Source organism: Lolium perenne, chromosome 4 (genome assembly GCF_019359855.2).
Source record: "Lolium perenne isolate Kyuss_39 chromosome 4, Kyuss_2.0, whole genome shotgun sequence".
In the NCBI taxonomy this organism is placed as follows: domain Eukaryota; kingdom Viridiplantae; phylum Streptophyta; class Magnoliopsida; order Poales; family Poaceae; genus Lolium; species Lolium perenne.
The window spans coordinates 293,769,168-293,789,741 of NC_067247.2; the positions used below are offsets into that span (position 1 = coordinate 293,769,168).

Sequence of the window (20,574 nt, forward strand, 5' to 3'; positions counted from 1 at the left end):
CGTTGCCAGTCGGTTGCTCCCAGTATCCATAGCATGACGCTCCTCTTCTGGCTGGAGATAAGACCACATATGAATCCAATGAGTAGCCAAAGAGATAACCTGCAAAAATAATGAATTTTTTTCTGTTAAAGATGCAATCAATGCGCACATTCCATATAGCACAAACCAAAGCGCACACACCAACTCTAATATGGACTTTGTCTTTTTTTTTGCAACACCATTTAACCAATTGCCAAATATATTTGTAATATTCAAGGGAGGGATATGTTAAAAGCCATATAAAAAATCCTCCAAATCATCTGAGAAAAAGGGCACGAAATAAAAAGGTGTTGTATTGTCTCATCTTGATCACAAAAATAACATTTAGCACAACCATGCCAATAACGTTTAGCCAGGTTATCTTTTGTAAGAATCACTTTCTTATAAAGAAACCGCATGAAGATCTTTATCTTTAGTGGAACTTTCATCTTCCAGATATATTTCTTAAGGAAAACAATATCATCATTTAATAAATCAATATACATAGATTTGACCGAGAAAACGCCAGACGTAGTTAAATTTCACTTGAAAAAAATCCTCACTATCAGTTAGCTGAACTATAATAAGTCTATGTACAGGTGTGTCCATCTATCCTATTTGTTCCCATTCAAAGTCCGTCTAAAACCTATATTTACAGGATGTGACCCTAACACATTTTCAACGGTGATCTTGTGATTAACAATATTGTATAATGACGGGTATTCATCGGCAAGGGGCTTGTCCCCTAACCAAGTATCCTCCTAAAATCTAGTATTAAGCTCATTGCCCACAACGAAAAAACCTCTTGATAGACAATCCTCCTTTACATTCATTAAACCCTTCCAAAACGGTGAGTCATTAGGTTTAGCTGAAACCTGAGATAAAGTTTTAGAATGCAAATATTTTTTATGCGGTATCTCTTGCCACATACCATCCTCATTTAGGAGTTTGTAAAGCCGCTTGCATAGTAAATTCTTGTTTTTGAGTTCCAAAACCTCAATCCCTACCCCCCCCCCCCCCAGATCCTTGGGTCTACATATTACACTCCAATTAGGTAGCCTATATTTTTTCGTATGCCCATCACTTTGCCAAAAAAAGAGATCTATAAATATCTAATCTCTTCCAAACTCATATCGGAATCTCGAGGAAACACAACATGAACAAAGGTAGGCTAGTTAAAACTGAATTGATCAGTACAAGTCTATCTCCACATGATAAAAGTTTGCCAATCCAACTACTTAATTTTGACTCAAAACAATCCTCCACCGGTTTCCGTTCGCCATTTCTCAATTTGTGAAAATGTATTGGGATTCCAAGGTATCTAAAAGGTAATGAACCTATGTCACAACCAAATAAAGTTTTATACTCATTCTCCATCCGTTTTGCCTCCCCAAAACAAAAAAAATCTCACTCTTATGAAAGTTTATTTTTAGGACGGACAATTGCTCAAAAATGCGCAAAACTAATTTCATATTTGGAGCTTTCTGAAAAGCTTGTTCCATAAATAGGATGGTCCCGCGTACTGTAAAATTGATATCCCCCCATCAACAAGATGAGGAATAAGCCCAGCAACCTGGCCATCCTCTTTGGCCCTTGCGTTTAGGATAGCTAGCATATCTACGACAATATTGGAGAGGATGGGAGAAAAAGGGTCTCCTTGTCTAAGACCTTTCTTGGTTTGAAAATAATGACCTATGTCATTGTTCACTCTAATGCCTACACTATAGCTTCACTTCGCTATAAAGCTTCACTTTTCATTGAGTTATACATCTGAGGATCATCCACGAACTACACGAAAAATAATGTCATTGGAAGATTTATTAATTTGTGCAGTTTGCTTTGAGAAGAAAAACTCCATGCACAACGTCTTAGATCCCTGCGGTGGAGCTTGTTGCGTCCATGAGTATGTATCTCTTCTCTTCAACACCAGTGACGCCGATCTTTATCTCGATAATTGTATGAAGAGGTATCTACAGGAACAAATGATTTCAGTCAGAATGAACAAATGCAACAATGATATCATAAGATACACCACACGTGTTGCTTACTTCAATCTTAGGTACTTCCTCCAGTGGTTTGTCTGCAAAATACGCATATAGTGATCTTAACACAGCCTGCAAGAGTTTCCCTCATGCACCCTTAATACTGGAGCACAAAACGTTTAGAAAGCAGAAAAGACTGGACTTGCTTACCTGGTGAGCTATGACTACCACTGGCGAACGCTGCCTCTCAAACTCAATTATTACTGGTTCTAATCTGAATAGAGAACATTGCCAGGATTAAGAGAGACACTAGTAATATTATCTAAAGAGGCACGTGATATTATTAAGCAACCAGGATTAACCTTTGAATGACAGGTAGCTAGGATTCTCCCCTAGGATAAGGATACCTCAGCTTGTCTTTGCGACGTGATCTAACATACAGGTCCATAAATTTTCAAGAAAATCAGAAATTGTAAGATATCAGATAGAGTTTCCGAGACACGGGATGTGTTGAGACTTTTGGACTGCTGATTGTATAGGCTGAAACATGTCGTGTCCATATACCATAGTAAGCCATTCCACAAATGAATCATTTCACTGTAGCATCTAAGAGACTAAAGTGCAATATTGCAGGCTAAATACTGTATAATGCAATCGACAAGTAAAGTGTGATTCTCGAAACCTAGATTGCATGATTAAAAGAACAATTTGTAGCTTGGAGTTGGTCAGGCTGTTACTACAAATCACTGAGCTTATTGAAGTCTTGATTAGCTAAGCAAAGGTATACTTTGTGTAGTTCACCAGTTATATTACTAGTGTGCACTTCACAAATGTGTAAGCTTGGCATGGTATGATCTATTTTACTGATATGGGGTTGCTAACATTATAGGTGCATTAGTCAGCAACTTGTGACTTGCCTTGTTTCAAGGAAGAGAAAGAACAATGGAACCAATGGATTTACATACTCATAGTCTTCAGGTTTATTTTTCTTTACTGCATTATATGTAATCCCTTCACAGACGTCAGCACGCCATTGTATCTACAACAAATGTGGGGAAATTTTTTAGTTTTCCGAGGTAGAAGTAGGGGCAGATAAATCTTGCTGGACTTTGTTAATTATCGATCACAACCTACCTTTGGAAATCCAATTATTGGATATGTTGTTAATATTGATAGAGTATTATCTAGGTCAGCCGCTTGGTGTTGTAATCCTTTAATATCAGAACTTATGGATGAAAGTTACTGATGTAATTCTTCTATCATAGTAGCATGGTTTGCTACTTGTTCAGCAAGGTTTTTTGTTGGTTCTTGTTGTTTTTTAGAGGCTCATCAATTTGTGGGATAGTGGTAGGCTTCCATTTGTTTTCATTGGCATTAAGATATGGAATGAAAGGATGGTTGCTATAGTTGTTTTGAGCATAAGGTGGCCTGCTATATGAGTTATTGTAGTTGTTCATATATCCATTATTACCAATATTTCATATGTAGTTGACATCTATATTCTCATTGGTGTTTCCAACTAGTTCTTGTAGGGGAATATTTTCAATGTTTTGCTTTTATACGTAGGCTAATATGGCATCTATTTTATTTGATAAAGGATCTACTTCTTCAATGGAGTTTATTTTTCTAGATGGGTTAATTTGGTGCTTTTTCAGTATGCCATTGACTATGGTTATGTAGCATGTTTCTAGGATGATTTTAGCTTCATGCACACTTTTACTCATAAAAGCACCTACCGTAGCAGAACCTATCAAGCTTCTTGACATATAATTTAACCCATTGTATAAAGAGTGTAGGATTGTCCATTCATTTACTTCTTGTGATGGGCAAGTTCTAAGCATGTTTTTAATTCTTTCCCAGACAGTTGCTACATGTTCATTGTCATTTTGCCTAAATGATAGGATACTATTTCTGTTTTGTAGGACTTTAAAAGGTGGGTAATATTTATTTATAAAGGCTTCTTTCAGGTTATCCCAAGAGTTTATGCTTGCAGTAGGTAATGATAATAGCCATTCTTTAGCTTTGCCTTTAAGTGAAAATGGGAATAGTTTAACTTTGACAATGTTGTTTTTCACATTTTAAATTTTTTGTATGTCACAAATTTCACAGAAATGATGCAAGTGCATAGAAGCATCCTCACTAGTACTTCATCCAAATTTCTCTTTAGGTATGAGATTTAAAAGACCAGGACTTACTTCAAGCTTTCAGCAGTTATTTCATGTGTTGTAAATGAATTGATCATTAGGAGTGTTTGTGTAGTCACAAAGTTTTATACCTCTTTCTCCCATGTTTGCAAGCAATTGGTTGATACTAATTGTTATGTATTTTTGTGTTTTAAAGAGAAACTAAAAAGACTAAAAACAAGATAAAGAAAATTACTTTGAAAATCTAAAGGAGAAAGAAAAGCTCATAGTGGTGCAACCTCCCCAAACTTGGGTGTTTGCGCAAAGTTGGTGCTGCTGAAGATGTTGTTGTGATGTCCTTCTTGCACTTCACGGCAATAGAACATTGTTCTAGGAGTTTCAGTGGAAGTTGACTTGTGCTTCACCACGCAGCAACCACTATGATGTAGCTTCTTGCAATTTCTCAGCAACGGTGGCAGAAAATTGTTCTTGATGGCAACAATCTGTGTGTACCAGTTAGTTGGGACTCCAAGTGCATAGTATTGTAGCAAGCGTATTTCCCCCACAAGGGTGACTCGAGAGTTTATATCGAAATCTCAGAAAATTAGCTTATAAATTGTCTTCTTTCTCTCCTCTTCTAGCAACCTACAAAATAAAGTTCTTGCCTTGTGTCCCCAACTCCGCCGTGTGGTTGTCCAGCACAAGGTTTCGTATTATTAATAGGAAATACAAGTAAGAAGTAAAATAAAGTAAACTAAATAACTTAAGTAACCTAAAAAAAGCAAGTAAAGGCTAAGTGTATTTGGGTTTTGTGTGTGTGTGTATGTGAAGATAATATTTTTGGTATTTTCGGATTAAATAAGAGTGGAAAATGTAAAGCAAGGTAAAAGTGTTGGAAAGGTCTTTCTAGTGATTTAAAATGGACCGAGGGTCATGGGTTCACTTCTCTACTCTCTTTTTAAGTTGTAGTGGACACTAACAATTCATCAATGACATAATATTGGTGGAACTTAAATATGTGTTCCATAATCATTCATATGGGCAATTACGTCCTAACATAGAGATGATACAACACATCTCTCTTATACTCCTCAAGAAAGCGAAAACTGCAATCAATCTTGAATAAAGAATTAACAGAGTATAGCCTTAAACAATATGACATAATGTTTGAATATCAAATATGCTACCTTGAACTAATAAGATTATCACAATGTTACATGATAAACATAACATATGTATTCACTTTATCCCTAGTGAGGCAGCAAAAGAAAGGTGAATACCATAATAGATCATGAATTTGTTGCCACTATTCAATCACCACCACCATGCTACTCCATCTAATACACACTTCTCCACATACATGTTCTTGGATACAAGTTGGATCATAACAAGCACTTAGAACGGGGTACATGATATGTGTCTATCGATACATCTTACACATAATAGGTTCCAATCTGATATATCAATATCATAGAATAAAGATCCACCACATAGGAATTACATATATGACCATAATCATGTTGGGCAGCTCATATGATACTATAATCTATGAAGAACAAAATAGAGAGATCAAGCTACTGCCACACCCATAGTCCATAGGTGGACTACTCCCTCTTCATCATGGTGATGACGGTGGGGATGTTGGAGAAGGTGGAGATACCTCCGGCGGCGACTCTGGTGGAGCTTCCCCTCCAATCTTTGCTGGTTCTGGCCCTATTTTGGTGTTTCTTTGTTTTCGCCGCTCTCCTCGAGGAAGCCTCGGGAAGTCATATATATAGAGTTTTTAGTTCAAACAAAGTCTGTGGGCGAAAGAAGCAAGCGAATCGGACGACCGAGGGCCAAACGAGCATGGGTGGCGTGCCCTCCTTGCCTGGGCACGCCACCACATCTCTTTTGGGCCTCCAGGCCCCTCCCGTGAGGTTCAAGCGCTCCTGATGCCTCTCTCGATGAAATATCGATGTCCCCGAAATCCTATCTCAATTTGACTCTGTTTAGGTCCCTAAAAGTAAAAAAATACACAAAACAGGGTTTTCCTGTCCCGCAGGGTTATAACCCAAATAAAGAGGATATTTCATAAACCCAAAAATCAATATAAAAAATAGATATATATAACATCATATATGTTGCTTGTGTGAATATGTGTCAACAAACTACAAAGTTCATGCATGCATTTTACCAGTAAATCTTGAGGATAAAGTTTCACAAACTAGTGACTTTTTTTTTGCACAAACCAGTGAGCTAGATAATATGTGAAAGTACATGTAATGAATTACAATGCTTAACCATGTAGTGTATATGACACGGCAGCTTCAATGGCCTTGGGTGTGTGCCCGTTTCGTGGCAAACGAATCCAACCAATTTTTAGAATTTTGAACTAGGCCAGTTTTCTCGTGTGCCCTTGAATCCCATGTGTCAATTGTCCAATGGAACCACCCGAATGCAACTCCGACAGTAGCCGCCGACCGGTGAAGTGGGTCAGTCTATGTGATCGAGCCGGATTGGGGCAGAGAGAAAATTGTGTCCGGTCTTCTTCCTTTCTTCCTAGGCAACTATGGCGCGGTGCGATGACCAGGTGGCGATTACGACAGAAGGTTCGGTGCAACTGAATCCGACGAGCCTGGTTCATATTACCTTTGCAAATTGTCCTGAATGATGGTTGTATGTGCCAAAAGACTCATTTCTTGATGATTGCAATTAATGCCATGCCACATATGTAGATTGGATGAAAATCATATGGTTATGTGAGTGACATTTGGTTATGTTATCTATTGATCTTATCTAATTTATCATTTTATTCATGGATGCTGCACGTTGTTGGTTGGCCGCTACCGCCATTGGCGCTGCATCACCCCTTAAGTTGGCCCCACTTGCAGATACCCCTGAAATCACTGGTTTGTGCAAAAAAGAATTTAAGTCACGGGTTTATTTAACTTTTTCCCTAAGAGTTACTCGTTTGTGCAGTTTTCTCGAACAAACACGTGGCTCATTTAACTGGATGTGGCTAGAGATAGATTAAGGGGATCTTTATTGCAAAATACTATTTTCCGGACAAATAAATAACTCACGAAATCTTGCATTTTGAGTGCTTTTGAACCAAAAGGGTCGACTTTTACTTCCCCGTCACGAGTTTACAATGGTGTATTTTACTACTATTACATAATAGGATAGTTAAGCAAGCTGCTTATTGCTCGGGCCGGTCATTCCCTTCTGTTTATTGTTGCCAACTCGTGTGGTGATGTATGTTTTATTACGACGTTTTTCACTCTATCACTGCTGGTGCAGCAGTTCACCATGGTTGGTCACGTCCGACCCAGATGATGATGATCTTACTACAGAAGCAACACAGATTGATCATGAGTCATGACCTCTAAACATTACAGATTTACGGGTTGGTTTAAAAGTTTATTCACTAATGAACTAGAGTACCTGGTAAATATGCGATACAGCGCGCTGTCTGTCAGCAGCAGTAAAACTAAGCGTAATTAAAACAACTCGTACTAAGATTCAACACTACTCTAGCTAGCAGTAAAACTAAACGCAAGCAACTAGCGCTGCCCTTCATAGATCAAAACGATTTCTGTTCTCCCATCGTCTCGGTAGATTAAATCTCGTCGCCAGTTCGCCTGCAAAATACATAGAAACGAAATCAATCTTCAGAAAAAATTTACTCCACTCCGTAGCTCGCAGCGAGAAAAAAATTACAGTACCATGAGTTGGTTGGTTAGTTGTCGTGGGTCTCTCCCAGATTCTCGGCCTCCACCTTCGCAGCTCTCTCCTCCCACTCCATCTCCATCTTCCCCTTCTCGATGTTGAGCCTCTCCATCTCCACGCGCTCGTACATGTCCGCCAGTTTCGTCACCACCTCCGCCAGCTTCGTCACCACCTTCGCCGGGCAGAACCCCGCGCTCGCAGCCCCATTCGCTGACCCCTCTCCTTCCCCAACCTCATCCTCTTTCACCTCCTCTTTCACCTCCTTCTTCGCAGTCGCCGGCATCTTGACCGGGAAGCCGGGCGGTGGGTCGCCCGATCGATCAAGGATGTCCGGGACCGTCCTCCTCCCAACCGACATGCTCGCACCGCCGCCACTCGCCTCTTCCTCCTCCATTTCCACCGGCTCCTCCTTGACGGCGGACACCTGGGGCATTTTGGCGGCGAAGCCGGGAGGCGGGCCGTCGTCGGGGCCGGCAAGAAAGGACCAGAGCTGGGCAAAGTGGCGCCACTCCGACGGCCCATGCTTGGCGAGCTCCTTCTTGAACTGGTCCTTGAGGGTGTAGACGCGCTTCTGGCACTGGACGAGGCTACGGTTGAAGCGGCGCCCGGCGGCGGCGCGGTGGGCGTTGACGGCGCTGCACACCTGACGCCACTCCGCGACGCGGAGGGAGCCTCCGTTACGGCCGAGGTACATCGGACCCCACGCCTCGATCAGAGCCCACGTCTCGCCGTCGCTCCAAGGCCCGCGGGCGCCCGGACTGCACATGGTGCACACTGCACAGACGGCGGAGGACTCAGCTGAACTGAACTGAGGCGCTTGGCCGGAGGAGGCTGCTGCTTTGCGTGGTGGTTAGTCACTTAGTGGAAGGTGGTTGAACTTTGAGTTTCAGCTAGGAGTGGAGTTTCATGAAGCACGGCTGCTTTTAAAGGAACTACGTAACGAACCAGCTAGCCACTGAACCACAACAACAGGCATGAAAATAAGATTATGGATGGCGCGAGGCGAGATGGTTCTACGAGCGTGACAACTTTCTGATATTAGTGGTACGGCTCGCCGTTAAGAGAATGGCATATATGTTACTTAACTTTGATATCACCACCTTCCCATTGATCAACAGATTTATTGTCATACTCTCAATAGGTGCCAACCTTGCATACCTCGCATGCAAATGATCCATGACATGTGGGGCCTTTTACACACACCCAACTTGTATAAAGGAATGCTCAGCTCGCTCGAACTACATGGAACCTGCTTTTTTTCGAAATTTGAAAAACTCATTTCACGTTTCACAAAAATCGAAAAAGAAATCTAGATATAGATAATGATGAAACCTACAAACATACAATTTTTTTTGCAATATACCTTATATTGTCACCTTACCAATAATGACAAAATCTGAACGATTTTGGAGGATTGGCATTTTGCACTATTCACAATTAACTCTGGATGTCAGATTTTGTCATTTTTATGCAGCTCAAAATACGGGGTATTTCAAGTTGAGAAATTTTCAGTTTGTAGAGTACATGATTTTCTATATCTAGAATTTTTTCTCGGAATTTTTTGAAACTCCAGAATGCAGTTTTTGAATAGTTCAACAAACGGACCATGTGTAACCCGTGCTCCAAACGTCAGTGCTAGAATATATATGGCAATTAAGATAGCCACTTCTCCCGGCGATGCTGCCTCCATCCATCGTTGCCCGCAACAAGGTGAGGCGTTGGTACACAAATGAGGACGCCTCTCTAAGTTCGGGGACATTTGTATTACCCATTTGGTGCTATTGAATTCCAACTGTTCCCCTTCAGCCCTCTCACCATGAAAATTACAGGTGTTGTCGACATTGGATCATGGTACTTTCAGTGTAGAACATTAATAAAGGGAGCGAACAGTTTGTGTTGTTCCAACGGTAATGGAAGGACCAACAAGCAAGGTCGGTCTCTAGATTTCTCAAAAATGCAGTTTATTAAGTATAGATGATCCACTAGGGGGTGAGTTAAGGCGGTTCTTGAAGAAAGCATAAAGGAAAGCACCATTGGCACCAGAGTTTTTTCTCATCACCTCGATCAAAAAGGTGTTCTTGCATTGGTACGAGAGGATACCAGTTATTTGTTCTTGTATGCAACTAGGTCATAGTTGTAGTTTGTGTTCTCCACAATGTCGCCATGGTAGCTAGGGTGGTGATAATTGGAATACTCATCCCCTGGTTTCTTGCTGACCGGATCCAAACGATTCTTCCCAGACATTGTCGATAAGCTTTTTAGGTTTTCTACTTATAAAGGCAGGCAAATCTCACAAGCTAGTGTGTTGCCAATGTCTTCTTCTATGACTTCACATTTCAGGTTCTCTATCTTGACGATGCTTAAGCGATAACTAGTACAAAACGACCTAAGAACACCGCTGTAATATCCCAGAAAATGGGGTTACAAAAATAGAGGAAATAGATGTGTGCATTGCATTCATGCATAGAAAATCCGGGGAATTTTCGCGCTTTAAAGTAAAACAGTCACAGTAACTGAAGTTTCACTTGACCTTGGTGGAATTGAAGTAGCTCATCAAGTCAAGCGCTATAAACCTCAATGTGACTTTGCTAAAACCTTGTTTTGGGTAGAGATGATTTGATCTAAGGGGTTAGATCAAATGGAACTAATAATCAACACAACAACACTTTACTCAGTGATCAATTGCTTGATCTTATTAAAGATCATAACATGGTAATCTTTGCCATAACATATGGACATCTATTTAACTATAAATCAAGTAACAATAAAATGGAGAACTATTCTAGACTTATCTTTTCCATGTCTTAAACTAATCCTTGATTCTACCATGAACTTCATGGTATTCATATTACTTCATTCTTGGAAACATAACAAGGAGATCCACTCTAGAAATATATATATCCTTCTCTATTCCATATTGTTGTACATCAAACCTAGAGAGGTGAGAGTTCTATAATAATTATTAGAAAAGTAATGACAAACTTTGAGCTAAACCTTGGATATATATTCATATGATCACAACCTCATCTTTAAGAAGAACCCTAGGATATTATTTAATACATTACCTAGAGAGAGAAACCATTTATGTGAAACATAGATAATGGTGATCATATCAATCTCTATGAAGCCTAACCATAGGATAGTAATACAATCCTTTCTAAATGAGAGAGACCATCCATATCAATCCTAGCTTTAATTACTTAGGAATAAATTACCACCATTGAACTAAAGTATTAGGTTGTAAACCATTTCACCTTGGAGTGGTGAGATAACCTAATATCACATGGAATAATACCATATCCATGAATTGATAAAGTAAGAATGATACTAATCCAACTAAACCAGACAAGTGGAGACTTAACCTTTTCATACCTAATGAAATATTGTGTGTACATCATAAACCCTAGAATAAACCATTCCTATATAGGGGAGCTCAAGCTATGGTGTTACACTCAAGATAGTTGAGGCAACACTTGGTTTTAAGGGAGAGACCTATCCATATATCCAAATGGTTAAACCATCATTCCTTGAGAGAACTCTAAGTGGATATCTCAGGCGTTCTCCTAGGATATAAATTATTGAGGCAACCATAGTAGTCCCATCCAAAAAAGTAAAATAGAAGTGTTATATCCTAGTTGATCAAGACAATGTTTGATATAGAAATGAGAACCCATTCCTTGAGAGATAACTTAGGAAGCCAAACCTTGATCATTATAATTGAGTAATGATCATAAACCCTTAGAATCTGAGGTAGAAAATATTAAGAACAAGTTGATCATGCTTAAACCATGATCATGCTCTTGAGGTATGTGAGGATAAGTTAAATCCTAATAGGATTAGTAGATGTTATTCACCACATGAAATCATAGGGAGGTAACTAGTAAGCAACCATAGTCTTATATCCTAACCTTAACTTGTGAATCACTTGGTGATCATAAGTAGAATCCTACCACATCTATATTTCATAAAATAAAGAACCTAAGCAAACCTTAGAATTATATCTCAAACCTAATTGTGAATCACTTGGGTGATTACAATTATAAAACCAAACCATAATTGAGATTCAAACCAAGTACCATTAGGTGAATATAATTAGAACCCTAGAATTGCCCATTAGCTAAATTATTTGCTTCACTAATTAAACCTCAGAAACATCTAGTGCTTAAACTCACAATTAAATCCATGTGTGGTGATCGACCACTTATCTCTATAAATAAAACCCAACCATGATGAGAGTAATATCTACTCTAGGAAATTCATGGTGCTACTAAAATATGATAATAGTGCCAACCTTGAAATAGGATAAACCTTACAATATCTTAGAAATAATTCTCCACATAAAATCATGGTCCAATCCATCCTCATTACCATTCATCTTAAAACCTAGCCTTAATCAAAATATATGTGAACCATCAATATTGCTAAGTACTAACAAACCCTAATAATGTGTTCACCATGCACATGTTATAAATTTCAATTCATCTAAATAGACCTGGTTCTCAAATTAAAAAGGGAATAAATACCCCAACTCATGTTTATTTTAAATTTGGCATAACTCTCACAACAAACCCAATTTAATTAAAACAATAGATACTGTTGAGCAAAACCATTATGCAATAAGCATTACTATCAAATCTTATGGAGATTCAAATACTTCAGAACCTGCAAGTATAACCTGAATTCAAATTCGAATTCAAACAAGAAAATAGAAACCAGAAAATAAAGTAAGAGAAAAGAAAAAGAGAGAAGAGAAGGGCTTACCTGGCAGATCGGAGAAGTCCAGTAGCAGCCTGCCTAGCAGCCCAACCCCATGGCCCAAAGCCAGCCCGATACCCCTTCGCCCCAAAATATCGGGGACGAGTTCATCCTCATCCCCTCCTCTCGCATGGATGCCAGCACGAAGCCATGCCCGGCTTCCTCTCGCTGCTGTCGACCTCTTCGTGATCAACGTCGTGACGAGGCAAGTCCGGACGCCCTATAAAAGCTCCATGACGAACACTGGCCCGAGTTTTTCCCCCTCTCTGTTAATTTTCGCCCAAACCGAAACCCTAGCCCGCCCGGCCATCTCCAATCGCCGCCGTCCGGGGCACCCCCAGACCTCGCCGTGACCACCATCATCTCCGCCGTGATCGACTTGCTCTACCTGCAAAAGGAATCGAGCCGGGGCGAGCCGTAGCCTCGCCGTCGACCTCATCTTCCCCAACGCCGGCACCGACGAATTCCGGCGAACCAGACCTCCCCTGGCCACGCCGTCAAGCCCTGCGTGCTCCTGGTGAGCCACTGATCCCCCTAGCATGCATAGCTCGCTCGATTACATCCCGTAGCATGCCCTGCACCGTAGGCCTGTGAGCTCTGCCGCTCGGTCTCGCCGCCGGCCAAGCTCCGGCGACCATTTGGAGGCGGCGCCACCACTGCTAGGTTCGCCTCGTTGTCCTCTTTCCAACGCACCTCTGCACGCGCTCGCGGGAGCCCTCCAGCGCCAGCGCCGTCCTTGACTGGCCGCCGGTGGTGGCCATGGTTGCCACGTCGTCGCCACCGTGGCAGCCAGCATGGCTAAGCCCCACCAATCATAGACTGTGTGGGTATTCTGTCCTGGTAGCTTTGGCATTTCTTTTTGTTTAATTTCAAATTCATAAATTGCTGCAACTTCAAATGAATTTATAAAATTCATAATAACTCAGAAAAATGAAAATAAGATATCAAAATTCTTAGAAAAGAAAAATCTATCCAATAAAAAAATAATATGAAATTTTTATTTTCAATAAAAATTTAATTATTTAATACTTGTTATTTAAGCCTTATGTATTAATTCTAAATTCAATTAAAATTCAATAATTAGGAAAACCTTTCAAACTAAATAAAAACCAGTATATAAATAAAGAAAACATTAGAAGTAAATTTTCTTTATTTATTATTTGTAAATCATTATTAGAGAGATTTAAACCTTAATTAATAATTACCCTAATTATTAATTGTTTAAAATAATAAAATGCCTAATTCAATATTATTTTTTATTTCCAAGTTACTAATTACTTCAACTTTAAAAATGAAGTTATTAATCATAGATCTATATCGTAAATAGCAAACCCTAATTCCATATTGAATGATATTACAACTCCAACATTCTATGTGGAACCCTAAAACCCTTATTCAACTATACACCAAACCCTAGCTCCATTATTACATGTAAACCCTAAATTGCTTCTAAACCTAAACCCTAGGTTAGCACATGTGATAATGATACTTTCCCTTCAAACATAGAACCATAATAGAAACTACATAATTGTCATGACCACATAAAATGTAAGAACCCTATCACTAGTTAATTGCTATGCTATGTTCTCATCTAAATAAAACTTGTTGATCAAGTAGGATCAACCTAAGCCTAAACCCTAGATCCTATTCCTAAGACCATCAGCCTTAACCATACTTATTTAGCATCACATTATTGTGATGAATCCTAATAGTAACCATGATTAATGATTACCTTACATTCCATACTCCATTAAACCCTACCAGTGTTGGATACTTATCAACCATCCTATTTAGGAACCAATTATTCCTTACTTAATAGAACCAACAGTAAAACCTAGACCACCTCAACCCTAATTGATATACTTCTTATTATTTAAGGAGTATGTTCTTCAAAAGTTATTCTTTTGAAATAGATAGAGAATGCTCATCAACCCTACCTAATATAACCTATAAACCCTAGCCAGCTATCACCAACAAGGTATACCAACCTTGATAGCACCCATGTTTAATAAATTACCTAAGATAAGCTTCCAACCTTGTTAGGATCCATCAAATATCTACTCAAGAACTAGTTGAAACCATAGTAAACCATAGAACCCCACAAACCTAATTACCATACTTGTTCTTTATTAAAGAACATGTTCTTCAAAAGTTATTCTTTTGAAGTATATGATAATTAATCATTAACCATGCCATATAGTGCTAAAACCAACCACTATTCATGACATGTTAAGATTATACCAATGTTATTGTTGTGTGCTATTAGTATTATTGTATTGATATATTGCAGCACCTGTTTATGATACCAAGCAACCAATCCTTAATAAGAACCTTGTTTGTGAATCACTCTAAAAGTGCAACACACCCTAAGCAAATCATTTCAACTAACTAATCCTAAATTATCGGGGTTAGGTCACGCTTAGAGCGATTGCATCTCATACTTATGCATTATTGCATCCTTGCCAATCTTTTAAACATCGTCCTTACCGGACGATGATGCTATTTCAGAATTTGGAGTTATTGCGTATCGAAGACCTTGTCTGCATAATCTTGCAGTCAAGAAAGGCAAGTTCATCGCTTGCTCATGTCATTTGAGTATTTTTACCAAATTACTTGCAAAGTACTATACTTATCACTCTTGCATAAAAAATCAAAAATACTATTTTCATAACTATGAATATGACTATGTGGTGGGCAATGGAACCATGGTATGTGTTGATATGGTGGAGGTTCCATTGCAAGGGTTTATATCCATCTAGGATTAAACAACAAATGTCGTCCAGTGATTCTTGTGTCGTAATACCCGTGTTAACCATAAGATCTGGAGTGGGACGGACTAGTCAATCGTATTTCCACCTCTTGTACATCAACGGACGCGCTTTACCGTAGTACACTTGTCATCCAAGGGGGCAAGCGGTGAGGCTGGGGAGTCCTAAGTCCCCACGGCATTGTCCGTAGTACACTTGTCGCCCGAAGGAGCAAGCGGTAAGGCTGGGGAGTCCTAAGTCCCCACGGTATTGCGGTCTATGATGGGTTGCAGCTACCGGCGAATGAGTTTGGTTCGATCCCAAACTGTTGTCGTGGTCGGGGTCCACCCTAATATGGGAATAATGGGACCGGCGAGGACCCAGGGTCGGGGCATGCAACAAAGGGTGGGTGTGCGAGGTAGCGGAGGAATATGATTGGCTATGACCTTATACCGGGCCTCACACCAAAGGAAGTGTGAACGGGTCGCCCCCGGTTGGCACCAAGGTTAAGATCTCTTATGGGTAAAGCAACACACCTCTGCAGAGTGTAATGAATCGTGACCAGTGATACGTCTCCGACGTATCGATAATTTCTTATGTTCCATGCCACATTATTGATGTTATCTACATGTTTTATGCACACTTTATGTCATATTCGTGCATTTTCTGGAACTAACCTATTAACAAGATGCCGAAGTGCCGATTCTTTGTTCTGCTGTTTTTGGTTTCAGAAATCCTAGTAAGGAAATATTCTCGGAATTGGACGAAATCAAAGCCCAGGGGCCTATTTTCTCACGAAGCTTCCAGAAGTCCGAAGGAGAGACGAAGAGGGGCCACGGAGGGGCCACACCATAGGGCGGCGCGCCCCCCCCCCCCCTTGGCCGCGCCGGCCTGTAGTGTGGGGCCCCCGTGCCGCCTCTTGACCTGCCCTTCCGCCTATAAAAAGTCTCCGTGATGAAACCCCCAGTACCGAGAACCACGATACGGAAAACCTTCCAGAGACGCCGCCGCCGCCGATCCCATCTCGGGGGATCCAGGAGATCGCCTCCGGCACCCTGCCGGAGAGGGGAATCATCTCCCGGAGGACTCTACGCCGCCATGGTCGCCTCCGGTGTGATGTGTGAGTAGTCTACCCCTGGACTATGGGTCCATAGCAGTAGCTAGATGGTTGTCTTCTCCCCATTGTGCTATCATTGTCGGATCTTGTGAGCTGCCTAACATGATCAAGATCATCTATCTGTAATTCTATATGTTGCGTTTGTTGGGATCCGATGAATAGAGAATACTTGTTATGTTGATTATCAAAGTTATGCTTATGTGTTGTTTATGATCTTGCATGCTCTCCGTTACTAGTAAATGCTCTGGCCAAGTAGATGCTTGTAACTCCAAGAGGGAGTACTTATGCTCGATAGTGGGTTCATGCCTGCATTGACACCTGGGACAAGGATGAAAGTTCTAAGGTTGTGTTGTCTTTGTTGCCACTAGGGATAAAACATTAGTGCTATGTTCAAGGATGTAGTCACTAGTTACATTACGCACCATACTTAATGCAATTGTCTCGTTGTTTGCAACTTAATACTGGAGGGGGTTCGGATGATAACCTGAAGGTGGACTTTTTAGGCATAGATGCAGTTGGATGACGGTCTATGTACTTTGTCGTAATGCCCAATTAAATCTCACTATACTCATCATGATATGTATGTGCATGGTCATGCTCTCTTTATTTGTCAATTGCCCAACTGTAATTTGTTCACCCAACATGCTGTTCGTCTTATGGGAGAGACACCTCTAGTGAAGCTGTGGACCCCGGTCCAATTCTCTTTCTTGAAATACAATCTCTTGCAATACTTGTTCTACTGTTTTCTGCAACCAATCATCTTCCACACAATACGGTTAATCCTTTGTTACAGCAAGCCGGTGAGATTGACAACCTCACTGTTTCGTTGGGGCAAAGTACTTTGGTTGTGCTGTGCAGGTTCCACGTTGGCGCCGGAATCCCTGGTGTTGCGCCGCACTACATCCCGCCGCCATCAACCTTCAACGTGCTTCTTGGCTCCTCCTGGTTCGATAAACCTTGGTTTCTTTCTGAGGGAAAACTTGCTGCTGTGCGCATCATACCTTCCTCTTGGGGTTGCCCAACGAACGTGTGAAATACACGCCATCAAGCTCTTTTTCTGGCGCCGTTGCCGGGGAGATCAAGACACGCTGCAAGGGGAGTCTCCACTTCTCAATCTCTTTACTTTGTTTTTTTTTGTCTTGCTTAGTTTTATTTACTACTTTGTTTGCTGCACTAAATCAAAACAAAAAAAAATTAGTTGCTAGATTTACTTTATTTGCTATCTTGTTTGCTATATTAAAAACACAAAAAAAAAGTTACTTGTTTTACTTTACTTAATATCATGCATGTTTTATTTCACTAGTTTGGCATAATGGACAAGAATGAGCTTCTATTTCTATTTCCTGATTTAAAACATGGATTGTTTGATGCGAAAATTAAAAAACCTATGGAATCTTATTTGCATGCTGGTAGTAATATTAGTATGAACGCTTTGAACACCATTGTTGATAATAATATAGAAAGTTCTAAGCTTGGGGAAGCTGGTTTTCATGATCTTTTTATTCCCCCAAGCATTGAGGAGAAAATTTACTTTGATGATACTTTGCCTCCTATTTATGATAATGATATTGGTCTTTTAGTACCGCCTGTTATGGAGGATAAATTTGATTATGATTATAATATGCCTCCTATATTTGATGATGAGAATAATAATGATAGCTACTTTGTTGAATTTGCTCCCACTACAACTAATAAAACTGATTATGCCTATGTGGAGAGTAATAATTTTATGCATGAGACTCATGATAAGAATGCTTTATGTGATAGTTATATTGTTGAGTTTGCTCATGATGCTACTGAAAGTTATTATGAGAGAGGAAAATATGGTTGTAGAAATTTTCATGTTACTAAAACACCTCTCTATGTGCTGAAATTTTTGAAGTTACACTTGTTTTATCTCTCTATGCTTGTTACTTTGCTCTTCATGAACTTGTTTATTTACAAGATTCCTTTTCATAGGAAGCATGTTAGACTTAAATGTGTTTTGTATTTGCCTCTTGATGCTCTCTTTTGCTTCAAATACTATTTCTTGCGAGTGCATCATTAAAACTGCTGAGCCCATCTTAATGGCTATAAAGAAAGAACTTCTTGGGAGATAACCCATGTGTTATTTTACTACAGTACTTTGTTTTTATTTTGTGTCTTGGAAGTTGTTTACTACTGTAGCAACCTCTCCTTATCTTAGTTTTGTGTTTTGTTGTGCCAAGTTAAGCCGTTGATAGAAAAGTAAGTACTAGATTTGGATTACTGCACAGTTCCAGATTTCTTTGCTGTCACGAATCTGGGTCCACCTCCCTGTAGGTAACTCAGAAAATTAAGCCAATTTACGTGCATGATCCTCAGATATGTACGCAACTTTCATTCAATTTGAGCATTTTCATTTGAGCAAGTCTGGTGCCATTTTAAAATTCGTCAATACGAACTGTTCTGTTTTGACAGATTCTGCCTTTTATTTCGCATTGCCTCTTTCGCTATGTTGGATTAATTTCTTTGATCCATTAATGTCCAGTAGCATTATGCAATGTCCAGAAGTGTTAAGAATGATTGTGTCACCTCTGAATATGTCAATTTATATTGTGCACTAACTCTCTAATGAGTTGTTTCGAGTTTGGTGTGGAGGAAGTTTTCAAGGATCAAGAGAGGAGTATGATGCAACATGATCAAGGAGAGTGAAAGCTCTAAGCTTGGGGATGCACCCGGTGGTTCACCCCTGCATATATCAAGAAGACTCAAGCGTCTAAGCTTGGGGATGCCCAAGGCATCCCCTTCTTCATCGACAACATTATCAGGTTCCTCCCCTGAAACTATATTTTTATTCCATCACATCTTATGTGCTTTTTCTTGGAGTGTCGGTTTGTTTTTGTTTTTTTTTTGTTTGAATAAAATGGATCCTAGCATTCACTTTATGGGAGAGAGACACGCTCCGCTGTAGCATATGGACAAGTATGTCCTTGGTTTCTACTCATAGTATTCATGGCGAAGTTTCTCCTTCGTTAAATTGTTATATGGTTGGAATTGGAAAATGATACATGTAGTAATTGCTATAAATGTCTTGGGTAATGTGATACTTGGCAATTGTTGTGCTCATGATTAAGCTCTTGCATCATATGCTTTGCACCCATTAATGAAGAAATACATAGAGCATGCTAAAATTTGGTTTGCATATTTGGTTTCTCTAAGGTCTAGATAATTTCTAGTTTTGAGTTTGAACAACAAGGAAGACGGTGTAGAGTCTTATAATGTTTTCAATATGTCTTTTATGTGAGTTTTGCTGCACCGGTTCATCCTTGTGTTTGTTTCAAATAAGCCTTGCTAGCCTAAACCTTGTATCGAGAGGGAATACTTCTCATGCATCCAAAATACTTGAGCCAACCACTCTGCCATTTGTGTCCACCATACCTACCTATACTACATGGTATTTTTCCGCCATTCCCAAGTAAATTGCTTGAGTGCTACCTTTAAAATTCCATCATTCACCTTTGCAATATATAGCTCATGGGACAAATAGCTTAAAAACTATTGTGGTATTGAATATGTAATTATGCATTTTATCTCTTATTAAGTTGCTTGTTGTGCGATAACCATGTTCACTGGGGACGCCATCAACTATTCATTGTTGAATTTCATGTGAGTTGCTATGCATGTCCGTCTTGTCTGAAGTAAGAGAGATCTACCACCATATGGTTAAGCATGCATATGTTAGAGAAGAACATCGGGCCGCTAACTAAAGCCATGCTCCATGGTGGAAGTTTCAGTTTTGGACAACAATCCTCAAATCTCAAATGAGAAAATTATTAATTGTTGGTATATGCTTATGCATAAAAGAGGAGTCCATTATCTGTTGTCTATGTTGTCCCGGTATGGATGTCTAAGTTGAAGAATAATCAATAGCGAGAAATCCAATGCGAGCTTTCTCCTTAGACCTTTGTACAGGCGGCATAGAGGTACCCCTTTGTGACACTTGGTAAAAACAATGCATTGTGATGACCCGGTAGTCCAAGCTAATTAGGACAAGGTGCGGGCACTATTAGTACACTATGCATGAGGCTTGCAACTTATAAGATATAATTTACATGATGCATATGCTTTATTACTACCGTTGACAAAATTGTTTCATGTTT

At 39.8% G+C, this 20,574-nt stretch overlaps 1 protein-coding gene across 1 annotated transcript; it reads right to left on the reverse strand.

Annotated features, from left to right (window-relative positions):
- Positions 1-7,438: 7,438 nt before the first annotated feature.
- LOC127295796 (uncharacterized) lies at positions 7,439-8,825 on the reverse strand. The gene is made up of 2 exons (XM_051325796.2): positions 7,831-8,825; positions 7,439-7,746 (listed from the first exon to the last, which is right to left on the reverse strand). The coding sequence occupies exon 1, from the start codon at positions 8,598-8,600 to the stop codon at positions 7,845-7,847; it is 756 nt and encodes a 251-aa protein (XP_051181756.1). The 5' UTR covers positions 8,601-8,825; the 3' UTR covers positions 7,439-7,746; positions 7,831-7,844.
- Between the last annotated feature and the right edge of the window lie 11,749 nt (positions 8,826-20,574).

Bases quoted from the DNA above. Each gene is read 5' to 3' on its own strand.
- LOC127295796 (XM_051325796.2), bottom strand. From the start codon at position 8,600: ATGTGCAGTCCGGGCGCCCGCGGGCCTTGGAGCGACGGCGAGACGTGG.